Below are 13,231 nucleotides of genomic sequence, written 5' to 3'. Positions count from 1 at the left end.
CTTTATTTCTTTACCATTTAAAATGATACTGTTTTAGGCTGTGGATGACCAAAACATTCCAGGAATGGACTGGGTGGACAGACTGGCTATTTGGTAGAGCTGAGGATAAGCACAGGGTTAACACTGAGCAGACAGCAGGTATGCAAACATTTTGAATGTTTGTTAACATGGAAAAGACCACACATAACACAATGTGACTGTAAAAACAGTGTAACTGAACTATCTATGCGAAATTACCAGTTTCCTTTTAACTCACCTATGCCTCTATACTTCTATCCTTCTTCAGGTTGATGACATTGTGTGCTTGTGGCAGAGCCTGCTTGAATATGATAAGCAGCGAGTGAAGTTTGCTGCCAGACACCAGGACAGGCTGACAACAGGGAGGTTCAGGTCTTTAAAAAAAGAAGGCTGTTTTAACCCCTGGAGTGGACAGCTTGAAACGGAGTGTTTTGGCATCTACAGCTTCACCTGCCCAATGGCCAGACTGCTGTCGTCTCGTGGAGGCCATTTTCATTAGGCTCTGTTGCATCCATCGAAGTCCGAGGAAGAAAGAGAAGGTGACGCTGAGTCGCTGGTCTCTCGTTTTACAAGATTACCGAAAGAACCGGCAGATGATCCTGTCTAATGGTCAGCACTGCTGCTGTTGTAGGCCTATCAGTCAGTGGTTAGATCAGTGTAGCAGTCAATAAACGGGACAAGGGAGGTCACGTACGGGACAAATCAATTAGGCCCAATATACGGGACGTCCCGGCTAATACCGGACAGTTGGCAACCCCACTCACCGGCCACTTTATTAAGCACACCTTCCTATTACCCAGTTGGATCCCTTTTGCCTTCAGAGCTGCCTTAGTTCATTCAACAAGGTGCTGAAAATATTCCTCAGATATTTTGGTCCATATTGACATTATGGCAACATGCAGTTGTCGCAGATTTATTGGCTGCACATTCATCATGAGAATCTCCCGTTCCAACACATCCCAAAAGATCCCTTATTGGTTTGAGATCTGGTGACTGTGGAAGCCATTTGAGCACAGTGAACAAATTTTCACGTTCAAGAAACCAGTTTGAAATTATTTGAGCTTTAGGACATGATGCGTTATCCTGTTAGAAGTAGCCATAGTAGAAGATGGTACACTGTGGTCATAAAGACATCGAGATGGTCAGCAACAATACTCCGGTAGGCTGTGGCGATTGAAAGATGCTTTTTAGTAATAAGGTGCCCAAAGAATGCCAAGAAAATATCCCCCATACCATCACCAATACCCTTTACCATTGCAACATGACATCATGACTTTGCGTAAACATACACGCCACTTTCAAGTCAAGTGGCGTGTTATCTATACGCATTTTGAGCTATCCGCGTGTATGTCCACGCCGAAATCTTTTGCGTGTATGTCTACGCCATTAAATGTCCGAGTGATTCCGCGTGTATGTGTACACCGTTAAATGTCCGAGCGAAACGAAGCAAAATGTAGATCTACATTCTGTGGAGCGATATTTCTTTTCCTAGGATGGTAGGAGAAGACTCAAAAATGGTATTAACCCCAGTGACGGGTAGGTTTAGGGACGGGGTTGGGGTAGGTCATATATTTATATATACATAATACAATAATATAACGTTAAGTCAAAGGCGTTGATAAACACGCTGAAAAGCGATTATGCGTGTTGATAGCACGCCAAAAATGGAAATACGAATTGGCGTGTCATACATACGCCATTTCATGAGATCAGTCTGACCATTGATACAAAATGGATCCTTGCTTTCATATTGTTAAATGCCAAATTCTGACCCTTTCATCGGAATGTCTCTGTAGAAATGAGACTTGTTAGACCAGAAAACATTTTTCCAATCTTCTATTGTCCAATTTTGGTGAGTCCATGCAAATTGTAGCCTAAGATTGTTGTTCTTAGTTTATAGGCGAGGCAATCTGTGTGATATTTTGCTGCCGTTACGAAGATACACTAACTGAATATTTTCTCTTTTCTGAGCACTCTCTGTAAATCCTAGAGATAGTTGTACATGAAAGTAGATCAGCAGTTTCTTAAATACTCAGACCAGCCAGTCTAGGCCAACAACCATACCACATCTAAAGTCACTTAAATCAGCTTTCTTCCTCATTCTGTTACTCAGTTTGAACTTCATCTTGACTATGTATACATGCTTAAATGCATTGAGTTGCTGCCATGTGATTGTTTAAATATTTGTGTTCACAAATAGTAACAGGTGAACCTAATAAAGTGGCCAGTGAGTGTGTAAAGGTAATGTGAACAGTCTCATGACAAATAAACATTGAGAAAAAAAAACTGATTTGGCCCACATTCATCTACGGCTTGAACGTAGCCTTAATTTCACACAGATACGAATTTTCTGGTGCCATTTTAAATTGCTAAACCATTTGAAACTCTTTCCACACAAAGAACACGAATATTGTCTCAAATCTGTGTGACTTTTCAGGTGTATCTGTAAGTGTAATGGCAAGAGACATTTTTTATTACACTGATCACAATCCAATTTCTTTCCTCCAGAGGGAATTTGCAAATGACGTTTCATGTCTCTTAGATTTGTGAAACTTTTCTCACGCTGAAGACATGTGAAAGGCCTCTTTCCATTGTGAAGTCTCATGTGAGTTTTAAGCTTTCCTTTATTTGTAAAACTCTTTCCACAGTGATCGCATACGAAAGGCTTTTCTCCAGAGTGAGTTGTTGCATGATTCTTAAGGCAATTCATGTCCTTGAAACTACTTCCGCACTGATATTTAAAACAGTTCTCTCTTGAGTGAATCCTCATGTGCTTATTAAGGTTTTGTCTTCCTACAAAACTTTTCCCACACTGAACACATGTGAATGGCTTTTCTCCAGTGTGAACTCTCATATGGTCCACAAGGGTCACTTTACGTGCAAAACTCTTTCCACACCAACAGCATTTGAACGGCTTTTCTCCAGTGTGAATTTGCATGTGGTACCTAAGGCCTAGTTCCCGTGTGAAGCTCTTCCCACAGAGTTTGCAGGCGTAAGGCTTCTCTCCGGTGTGAATTCTCATGTGCTTTTTAAGGTTTCCTTTTTGAGTGAAACTCCTTCCACACTGTTGGCAGGTGAATGAGATCTCTCTAGTGTGGATTCTCATGTGAACTTTAAGGTTTCCCTTTTCACTGAAACTCTTTCCACACTGTTGGCAGTTGAAAAGGTTCTCTCCAGTGTGAATTCTCAAGTGGTTTGTAAAGTTTCCTTTTTGAGTGAAACTCCTTCCACATTGTTGGCAGGTGTAAGGCTTCTCTCCAGTGTGAATTCTCATGTGAACATTAAGGTTTCCTTTTTCATTGAAACTCTTTTTACAATGTTTGCAGGTGAAAGGTTTCTCTCCAGTGTGAATTCTCATGTGGACTCTAAGGTTTGCACGTTGATCAAAACTCTTTCCGCACTGTTGGCAGGTGAAATTCTTTTTAATTCCAGTCTTTTTAGCTCTTTTCCGTGAGTTTTTTTCAATCTGTGTAGATTTTTTTCCAGTCATGAAATCATGATCTTTCTCTTCCAATTCCTTGGAACTCTCCTCTTTCAGCGCCATCAGGTCTAAGATGAAAAAAGACAAATACAAGTTGACACCAATTTAATGGCTCAAAACAAAAGACATCAAAATATTTAGGATCAAAACCAACAACATTTAGGCTATATACCCAATCTCATCCAGGGTTTTCGTTGGTCAAAACGGTCTTCGGTGAGGGAGGAAAAACACGGTCATCACACACACAGTACAAAGTACCCTACCCATGTACACTGTAAGCCCAGTACTAACAAGAAATCCTAAATAAATGCATAGTAACAGTTTGTAAGATTACCTCATCCTATTTATACACAAAGTATTTATTGTCAGTACAGATCATAAAACAAAGTAATTAGAACTATTTTGTATTTTGAAAATATGTATATTTATATGTAAAAAGTCAGTGAGTGAATGATTTGTAAGCAGTGTTGTGCAAGTTACTTCCGAACTGTAATTAATTATAGATTACTTGTTACTGTTATTTTCGGGTTTCAGCCCAGAATTTTCATTTCGATGCATCCTTATTAGAAAAAGCTGCGAAGTTCAGCTTATGTTCTTAAATGATGATTGACAAGACTAAATGATTAGACTCCTCCGAAACCTATATCTGGAACTTCATTAACCCCTTATATATATATATATATATATATATATATATATATATATATATATATATTCAAAACAATAATATCTTAGTAAAAGCTTAAGTAATATTGACAAACTATATATCATTTGAAAGCTTATAATCTCAAGTTTTCATGACTTTTTTTTAACAAATTACAGAGCAGTAGTAATTTATCAATTTGCAACTAGAATATTTCATACTCATTAGGCGTGTTTAGGCCTTTATTTTGAAATGGCGATGAACATGAAAAATCATGAAAGATTGGTAGAACCTTTTTTCATGCCAAGAGTTCAAAAGATAATACCAATTCAATTTTATGAGAAAAAAAAAGGTCTGAAAATGTTTAAAATATAAAGAAAAAAAATGTATGGATTCTCGATTTTTTATGTGGTAGCGAGTTATAACGCACTTAAGTGTTTTTTTTACACGTTTATTAGAGGTTAAATTCAAATCAAATACTGCCGAATTGCCCATACTACTTCTGAATAGGACGTCTACTTCATAAATTGCATGAAAATTATGGAAATATTTGGCTCAGATCACTCAAACCATATATGGAAATGGAGGCGCCCTTATATGGTCAGTAATGCAGCTTGGATGTCATCTTGTGAAAAAGTTTGGTACTGCGCCCAAATAACATCTTACTGAAGACTCATTTTTGAGATCTCAACTTGAGATTTTTGGCTTTGATATTCTTTGTTTTAGAGTAGACATGTTTTGAAAAATATATATTTTATATAAAATATAATTATATTGTTATATTGTACATTTTCATTAACAAACTTCTATAACTCTTTTTTCTGTTTCACTTTCATAATGTATAATTTACCTTAACCCTTACTTCTGCTATAATATGTCAAATGTCTTCTTTAAAACAAGACCAACCATAAGTCTATATTCCAAAGCATTCTTGAATTATAACCATTTAAGTTTGGATAGTGATTTTCATGTTGATGCGGGAAAAAAGGGGGGGTGACAGTTAAGGGACAGTTAAGTTAAGGGCTTAACACTAGGGATGCACCGATCCACATTTTTTCACTTCCGATCCGATACCGATTCTATTCCGATACCAGAGCTGTGTTTGCTTTAATGTTATTATCATTATTGTTGATTTTATATGATGCTGAAATAAACTCCTCTCAACAGGCAAGTATGATATGTACGTATGTATGCATGTATGTCCCAAAAGGCAACTGTAGGTAAGTATATGGTCAGAAAAGGATGTCAGAAAAGCAGGAAATCCTGTTAACAGGAAAAATCCCATTCTGAAAACAAATGTGCAACTGTAAGGGTTTCAAATTGATTGTCATGTCAATATTTATTACATTCCCAAAATGTCAAATACTTGAGTCTTGAAATATAAGAAAAGTGCAAGTGTAAACATCTTACACACACACACTATTAATAAAACAGTGTGCATCTGAACAGCACAAATCAAGTACACTGGCTCTTGTAGCATCAACAAATCAAGGTTTTAGAATGTCAAATATTAGAAATATCAGACTGATCTCATGAAATGGCGTATGTATGACACGCCAATTCGTATTTCCATTTTTGGCGTGCTATCAACACGCATAATCGCTTTTCAGCGTGTTTATCAACGCCTTTGACTTAACGTTATATTACTGTATTATGCATATATAAATATATGACCTACCCCAACCCCGTCCCTAAACCTACCCGTCACTGGGGTTAATACCATTTATGAGTCTTCTCCTACCATCCTAGGAAAAGAAATATCGCTCCACAGATGTAGATATAGATTTTGCTTCGTTTCGCTCGGACATTTAACGGCGTAGACATACACGCGGAATCACTCGGACATTTGATGGCGTAGACACACACGCAAAAGATATCGGCGTGGACATACACGCGGATATTTCAAAATGCGTATAGATAACACGCCACTTGAATTGAAAGTGGCGTGTATGTTTACGCAAAGTCATGATGTCATGTTGGAAATATAAGAAAAGTGCAATAACTGTAAACATCTTAAGGCCCTTGCACAAGTCCGAAATTTTCATATGCGTTTTTTTGTATTCGTGATTCGGTGGCTCTGAATTGTCAAAACACCATTCAAAATGCTTGCTACGGATGCGAAAAACGCAGAAAATCGAACCCGCTCCGATTTTTTTTTTGATGACGGACGAAAGTTTCAGTGGCAGTGTGCGATTGACATAACGTGAGGTCGTATTTATTTTTTAACGTGCGCAAATTTCGGATGGGAATTTCGGACTCAGTGTGCAAGGGCCTTAACACACCCACACACACACACTCTCTCGATCAATAAAACGGCTCCCGTTGTCTTTCTGCCCCCTGGCTAAAAAATCCTTGCCCTCTTAACGTGGTGCTTTTTTAAATGTTTGATTGCTTTGTGTTGACCGACGCGAGGGAGCTTTCACCTCTCTGAATTACGGCTTTGCAAACATTGCAGTTTGCTGTCTTGCTCTGCGGTGTTTTCAGTGTGAAGTATTTCCACACAGCGGACATAATGCTGCTCAATGCTTTCCTGCTAGCTGACTTCAAACTGCGGAATGGATTTTCTGAGCAGAAGCGTGTCTCATAACTCTGTCTCTCATTGAGCTGCGCCTCCGTTCAGGAAATCCATTCCACAGTTTGCAGCCAGCTAGCAGACTAGCCGGCGGGAATCACTTTTGGAGTCATTTCAGCAGACAACGTTAAAGCGCAGACATGGCTCATGGATATCGGATATCTCCGCAGGTTGGATCGGGAAAATTCGATACGTGAATTACGCTGGTATCGGTCCGTACTTAACACCCTTGCTTCATTTGATATACGCAGACCCATTACTATGAAAATTAGTACATACTAATATATATGTTCTCACACCTGCTCAGAATACCTGATCCACTCGCTCAACTTTAATGTAGTAAACGCTGCACAATGCCAAATGGAAATACTGGTCTAAAAAGTTGATGTATCAGAATGGTAATGTGTTTTATGTATCGCTCTTTACAACGTTGGACACACCGGTAAATTAGATTAGCAGCACATTATTAGCTGTTTGATGAAAGTCAAGAAAAAGGCTAATGTTACACACTCCACATTCCTGATCACCATCAAAGAGCAGCCTTCTAAAAATCAGCATCTGCTAATAATATGCTAAAGCAGGTTCACTGAAGTTTTAAGTATAAAAAAAAAAAAATCAGCAATAGTGTTGACTTACGAATTTTCTCATGGTTTGTGTAAACAAAAATAAAATACATTAAGGCCTGGTTTCATAGACATGACTTGGGGCGTTTTCACACCTACAGATCAAGTAGGGGTTTTTTTCCTTCCAAAATAGGGACATGATTTGTTAAAATGATGCATTTTCTTCTTGGTTCGTTTTGCTTTCACAAGGCAACCTTTCAAAGCGTATCAAAATGTGTTTATGCATGTGACATGCGAGAACAACTAAACTATTATTGGTCAGTGTTTCCTCTGCGTCATCCATCAAGATGATTGACAAGTTCACTCCCTGATTTTATTGCGGCTATATTTGTAACTGTCGAGACTCATGCAAATACTACACGCATGTAGCCGTCATTCCCACTGTTAATTATATAATACATTCATATTAATACTCAAACGCGCTCTCTCTGGATCTCCCAGCGCTGTCTAGAGGTCATCAGTGTCAAGACACACGCAAACACTTTACGAATGTTATAATGCAATTAGAGCAGGAAGCAAGGCTTAATCAGGACAGCATTCTCACACAGAGAAGCGCAATTACAAAACATTTAAAGATGAAGAGAGACACTTTTGGTTTTCAACTATGATAACTAATGTGTTCACTCACAAAATCAAACACTACAGCTTTTTATATAGCACATTTCCCATTATGAATTTTAATACTATTTGGTTTGTTGGTCCGTTAGGTCGGATTGCCTTCACACCTCAAGCGAACTGCCCCAGAGTTCATTTGCAATCGGGGCTAATCCGAGCGCATTCACATGCCTAAACGAACCGAAACTAATCTATGGGTGCTTTCACACCTGAAGCGTTTAAGTCCCCACGAATTCAAAATTTACCATACTTTGTTTGCCTAAATTGATCATTTTGTGGTGAACAATTCATCCATGCAAGTCAATCCACACAAAACATTTTTTTGGCTTCGTAATCTTTAATCAAAATCTGAAAATTCCCCTCCCCTCTGCATTGGAGGACCTTCCCTGATGACGTAGGTTTGACGGTTTAGGTGTCTGCTTAACATCCGTAACTACGCCCCTCCAACTGACAGACAGGCTGCCTGTGTGTTTGCAAGCATTGACAGCGTGTGAAAGGAGAGATGGCGAGGAGGTGCATTTTTGGTTGTGGCACTCACGGGTTAGTGAGTTAGGGGGCTTTCACACTGGCAGTTTAGTTCGGAACGGGGCACGGTTCGCATGAAAAATCGCTAATGTGAACGCTGTCATGAGACCCGGGTGCGCACTGGGGTACCGAACCCGAGACTACCTGGAAGAGGTGGTCTGAGTTCGGTTGCTCCCGAACCGTGCCGCGGTTCGCGTGAATGTGAAAGCAACACGGACTCGGGTGCGCACTTGTTCAGGAAGTAAAGTAACCTGCGCATGCGTTTATAGCTTATTGTGATGTATTTAGTTAAATAAAACGCTTGTAAGGGATGATAGTGTTGATGATTTACCTTGGATACGAGCGAGAGTGAGCCTGCAGTGTATTCGTGCATTGCGCGTGGAATCAGGGCAACAAATTTGGAAATCCACCGCCTCCTCAAAAGAGTCCGTTTGTAAGCAGCAGAAGTCCACCTTATGTGACACACGCACAGTAAACCTGTAGTGTTCACTCAACTGCGCATAATAGCAGCGAATTAATAAAAAAAAACACAATATTGACCCACGTTCTGTTTTCTATCATGCGCCGTGCACGTTTGCGATGACGTCATATGCACGCAAACGCACCAGGGTTCGATAGAATCAAGTTGTGTGTGAAACCAGACCAACGCTGCGGGGGGTGCCGGGAACAAACGCGCTCGGGCTCGGACCGCAGCAAACGAGCCCAGTGTAAAAGCCCCCTTACACGCAGGTTACTATCATAACGGTTAAGGTTGCAGCAGTAATAGCAAATAAAAATAGTTTTATAATTCCAATTAGTGTTACCATTGGGACACATAGAGATGCTCGCGAGTGTGAACTTGCTCCTGAGCCGCCACGTCCAGGTGACCATTAGAACCCTCCGCATGTAACGGCTCAAACATGTAAGGTCTCAGGAGCAAGGTCCTCCTCCTGCTGCAAGAAGGGGACTGCTGGCGGTGTTTCAGGCGGCGAGTAATCCTCAACAACCGATTGTAAACTTGCGTTAAGATCTCCCTCCATTTCTGAATGAAACACCTACTTTTCTAGATCCAATCAGGTGCTAGTTGGAAAAAAAGCCACGCCCACTATTTTGCCTCATTTAGTATTCCGTTTCTCTCGAAAATACGTCACAACACTGGAGAAAAGTCGTTTGCAACTTCCGGTTCACGGGGACTTTAAGCCAGGATTAGACCTCTGTTTAATTAGGACATCCAATTAGCTATTACAAACTTGCCTAAAAACATTACTGGTGTGGATCTTGAGACAAAACAATGACACCGACACATTTCAAGATATGTCAATGCAAGTTGCTTTCAGTTACAACAGCTCAAACATACATTTTAGTCTGGGACTAGGCTTAAGCCTTGTCTTTGAAACCAGAGGTAAAAGTGCCATTTTTGAACTATCACAATTGGCACAGAATACATTTATGAATCGACTTACCTGCCTCTGTGTAAAAAAAAATGATTATATTTGGTGTCAGTTGTGACAATATGGAGCTGTCTAAAAAACAGTGTATTGTGCTTGGAGTTGCACGTAGTTTGATTTTGCTCAACTGGAAACAAAAACAAAAAATCCACCTCACTGCTCTGCCCTGATTAGAGATGTTATGCACCACCTTCAACTCGAAAAGATTAGATTTTCCTTAAAAAAATAATACTGATCATTTTTATGCAGTATGGAAACCCTTTATTAATTATTTTAATAAGACATCAATAATTGAACCTTAACCTTTTTTTCTTTCCTATATCATTACTTGTGTTAAAATAAAAATTGTTTACATATATAATAATATTACTGCACACTGTATCTGCAAAGTTAATTTTGTTGGAATTTTTTCTTTGTGCCAATGTAGAAAATTAAAAAAGAGAATTTTCTAAATAAAAATAAAATGATGATTCCATAACCTCCCCCCTCAACAAAACTATTGAATTGTGCAGTAAATATTCATCCATGGCATTTATTATTTTATCTTTTTTCTTCATTTAAGTATTTAAGTCGAGACCAGAGGGAAAAAAAACAGACTAGTGTTGAAGCTAAGCAATAACTTGTAAGATTTTGTTTTGCATTGCCTGCCTATCTCTGCCGATTTCGAAGTTTCCAAATGAATCCATTCTGCAACTTTTAAATACATAATTATATTTTTAAAAACGAAATTATAGGCTTAAGTGCAGGATCCGAAAGTTGGTCGTTTTGTCGCTATGATTACACACACACACACAAACACACCGTTGGCGGTGCGCTCGGTTGTGCAGTTACCCAAAATCTCCTGAATGAAGTTAAAACCCATCATGTCACTGATATGTGTTTTACTAAATATTAATACATCAAAAACTGTACATGATATGTGTTTTTTAAATCAAGTGATCAAAGTGCTCGTTGCCGCTGCGATCAGTGGCGCGGATACAGCGTTTTCTCGTGTGGCTCGCGCACACCGCACTGTCTTCACTCGGACGCGCACTTCAGTCCGTTCCGGATATCGTCGTGGATATTGTAGTATTGTATTGCTAAATCCCCCGACCACTATGTTGGTCTGAGACAGCGAGACCTAGACCAGACCGAGAGGTCCGAGACCAAGACAAGACCAAAGACCGTTAAGGCCGTGACAAGACCGAGACCACGTAAAAGGTCTCGAGACATACACTCACCGGCCACTTTATTAGGTACACCTGTCCAACTGCTCGTTAACACTTAATTTCTAAGCAGCCAATCACATGGCGGCAACTCAGTGCATTTAGGCATGTAGACATGGTCAAGACAATCTCCTGCAGTTCAAACCGAGCATCAGTATGGGGAAGAAAGTTGATTTGAGTGACTTTGAACGTGGCATGATTGTTGGTGCCAGAAGGGCTGGTCTGAATATTTCAGAAACTGCTAATCTACTGGGATTTTCACGCACAACCATCTCTAGGGTTTACAGAGAATGGTCCGAAAAAGAAAAAACATCCAGTGAGCGGCAGTTCTGTGGGCGGAAATGCCTTGTTGATGCCAGAGGTCAGAGGAGAATGGCCAGACTGGTTCGAGCTGATAGAAGGGCAACAGTGACTGAAATAACCACTCGTTACAACCGAGGTATGCAGCAAAGCATTTGTGAAGCCACAACACGCACAACCTTGAGGCGGATGGGCTACAACAGCAGAAGACTCCACCGGGTACCACTCATCTCCACTACAAATAGGAAAAAGAGGCTACAATTTGCAAGAGCTCACCAAAATTGAACAGTTGAAGACTGGAAAAATGTTGCCTGGTCTGATGAGTCTCGATTTCTGTTGAGACATTCAGATGTTAGAGTCAGAATTTGGCGTAAACAGAATGAGAACATGGAACCATCATGCCTTGTTACCACTGTGCAGGCTGGTGGTGGTGGTGTAATAGTGTGGGGGATGTTTTCCTGGCACACTTTAGGCCCCTTAGTGCCAATTGGGCATCGTTTAAATGCCACGGCCTACCTGAGCATTGTTTCTGACCATGTCCATCCCTTTATGGCCACCATGTACCCATCCTCTGATGGCTACTTCCACCATGTCACAAAGCTCTCAATTGGTTTCTTGAACATGACAATGAGTTCACTGTACTAAAATGGCCTCCACAGTCACCAGATCTCAACCCAATAGAGCATCTTTGGGATGTGGTGGAACGGGAGATTCGCATCATGGATGTGCAGCCGACAAATCTGCGGCAACTGTGTGATGCCATCATGTCAATATGGACCAAACTCCCTGAGGAATGCTTCCAGCACCTTGTTGAATCTATGCCACGAAGAATTGAGGCAGTTCTGAAGGCAAAAGGGGGTCCAACCCGTTACTAGCATGGGGTACCTAATAAAGTGGCCGGTGAGTGTACATCACTACTATACTGTATACTGAAAATTCTTACACAATATGATTAAAACTTTTAATTAAATTATTTTAAAAACTATTTATAATTAGACAAGTAAAACAATTGTCACTAAAAGTATGTACAAATTATTGTCATTTAAAAAAAAGTACAAATAAATTTGTTGTAACCTTATAAATAATAAAAAATATGTAGATCACGAATAGTTTAGGAATCAGATCATGACTCAATGAATCGAATCGTGAGGTTACTAAAGATTCACCTAATGTCAGTCAGAAAAGAAGAATCCTGTATAGAAAACAAGATGTATCAATAATCATTTCACCCTTCTGAATCGTAATCAAATTCTGAGGTGCCAAGAGATTCTCACCCCACTGCCCAAGAGGTCCCACTACACGTCAAATAAAACTGCTTTAAATAGGACATTCTTTGAAAAATATCATTCATTTCTGTAGACATCGACATTTTAAATGACTGAGTTCAGTTTTGAGTATGAAACCAACCTATTTGTTCCTCAGTATCTTCTTGTTTCAAACTGAATACTTCTTCAATCTTCATTTCTTCACTCTCCTCTTTAATAAACGCCATCTTGTGTCACGTGGATCTCAGTTGCTTCACCAGGAGTTTTTCTGTGTGTTTGAACACTCTGTCCCTGTTTAAGATAAAAAAATAATTAACAAAGAAAAATAAATCCAAACTAAATCTCTGGGTGAGTCTCAATCAGCTCTAGTTCAATGCACTGGTAAGGGAGTGTCAGAGTGAGAGTTAAAGTTAGGGTAGGCAATTTTTTGTTATTCTGGTTGAAACTCTCTTCACATCCTAATAGCAATCAATAATAGAAGTGGTGTAAATTTTAAAACATATACATCATCTGTTGAAGTCTCAGGACCAAAAACGTCCAATCACTGAATTTGGTCT

At 39.6% G+C, this 13,231-nt stretch overlaps 1 protein-coding gene across 1 annotated transcript; it reads right to left on the bottom strand.

The window, feature by feature from the left end:
* Positions 1 to 1,993: 1,993 nt before the first annotated feature.
* LOC130092448 (gastrula zinc finger protein XlCGF57.1-like) lies at positions 1,994 to 12,961 on the bottom strand. The gene is made up of 2 exons (XM_056260304.1): positions 12,817 to 12,961; positions 1,994 to 3,567 (listed from the first exon to the last, which is right to left on the bottom strand). Exons 1-2 carry the CDS (start codon positions 12,899 to 12,901, stop codon positions 2,321 to 2,323), a joined length of 1,332 nt encoding a protein of 443 aa, XP_056116279.1. The 5' UTR covers positions 12,902 to 12,961; the 3' UTR covers positions 1,994 to 2,320.
* Positions 12,962 to 13,231: the final 270 nt, after the last annotated feature.

The sequence above is a fragment of the Rhinichthys klamathensis genome, unplaced genomic scaffold (assembly GCF_029890125.1).
Source record: "Rhinichthys klamathensis goyatoka isolate OS25496 unplaced genomic scaffold, OSU_Roscu_1.1 h1tg000176l_1, whole genome shotgun sequence".
Classification (NCBI taxonomy): Eukaryota; Metazoa; Chordata; class Actinopteri; order Cypriniformes; family Leuciscidae; genus Rhinichthys; species Rhinichthys klamathensis.
This window is presented reverse-complemented; position numbering and strand designations above follow the sequence as displayed.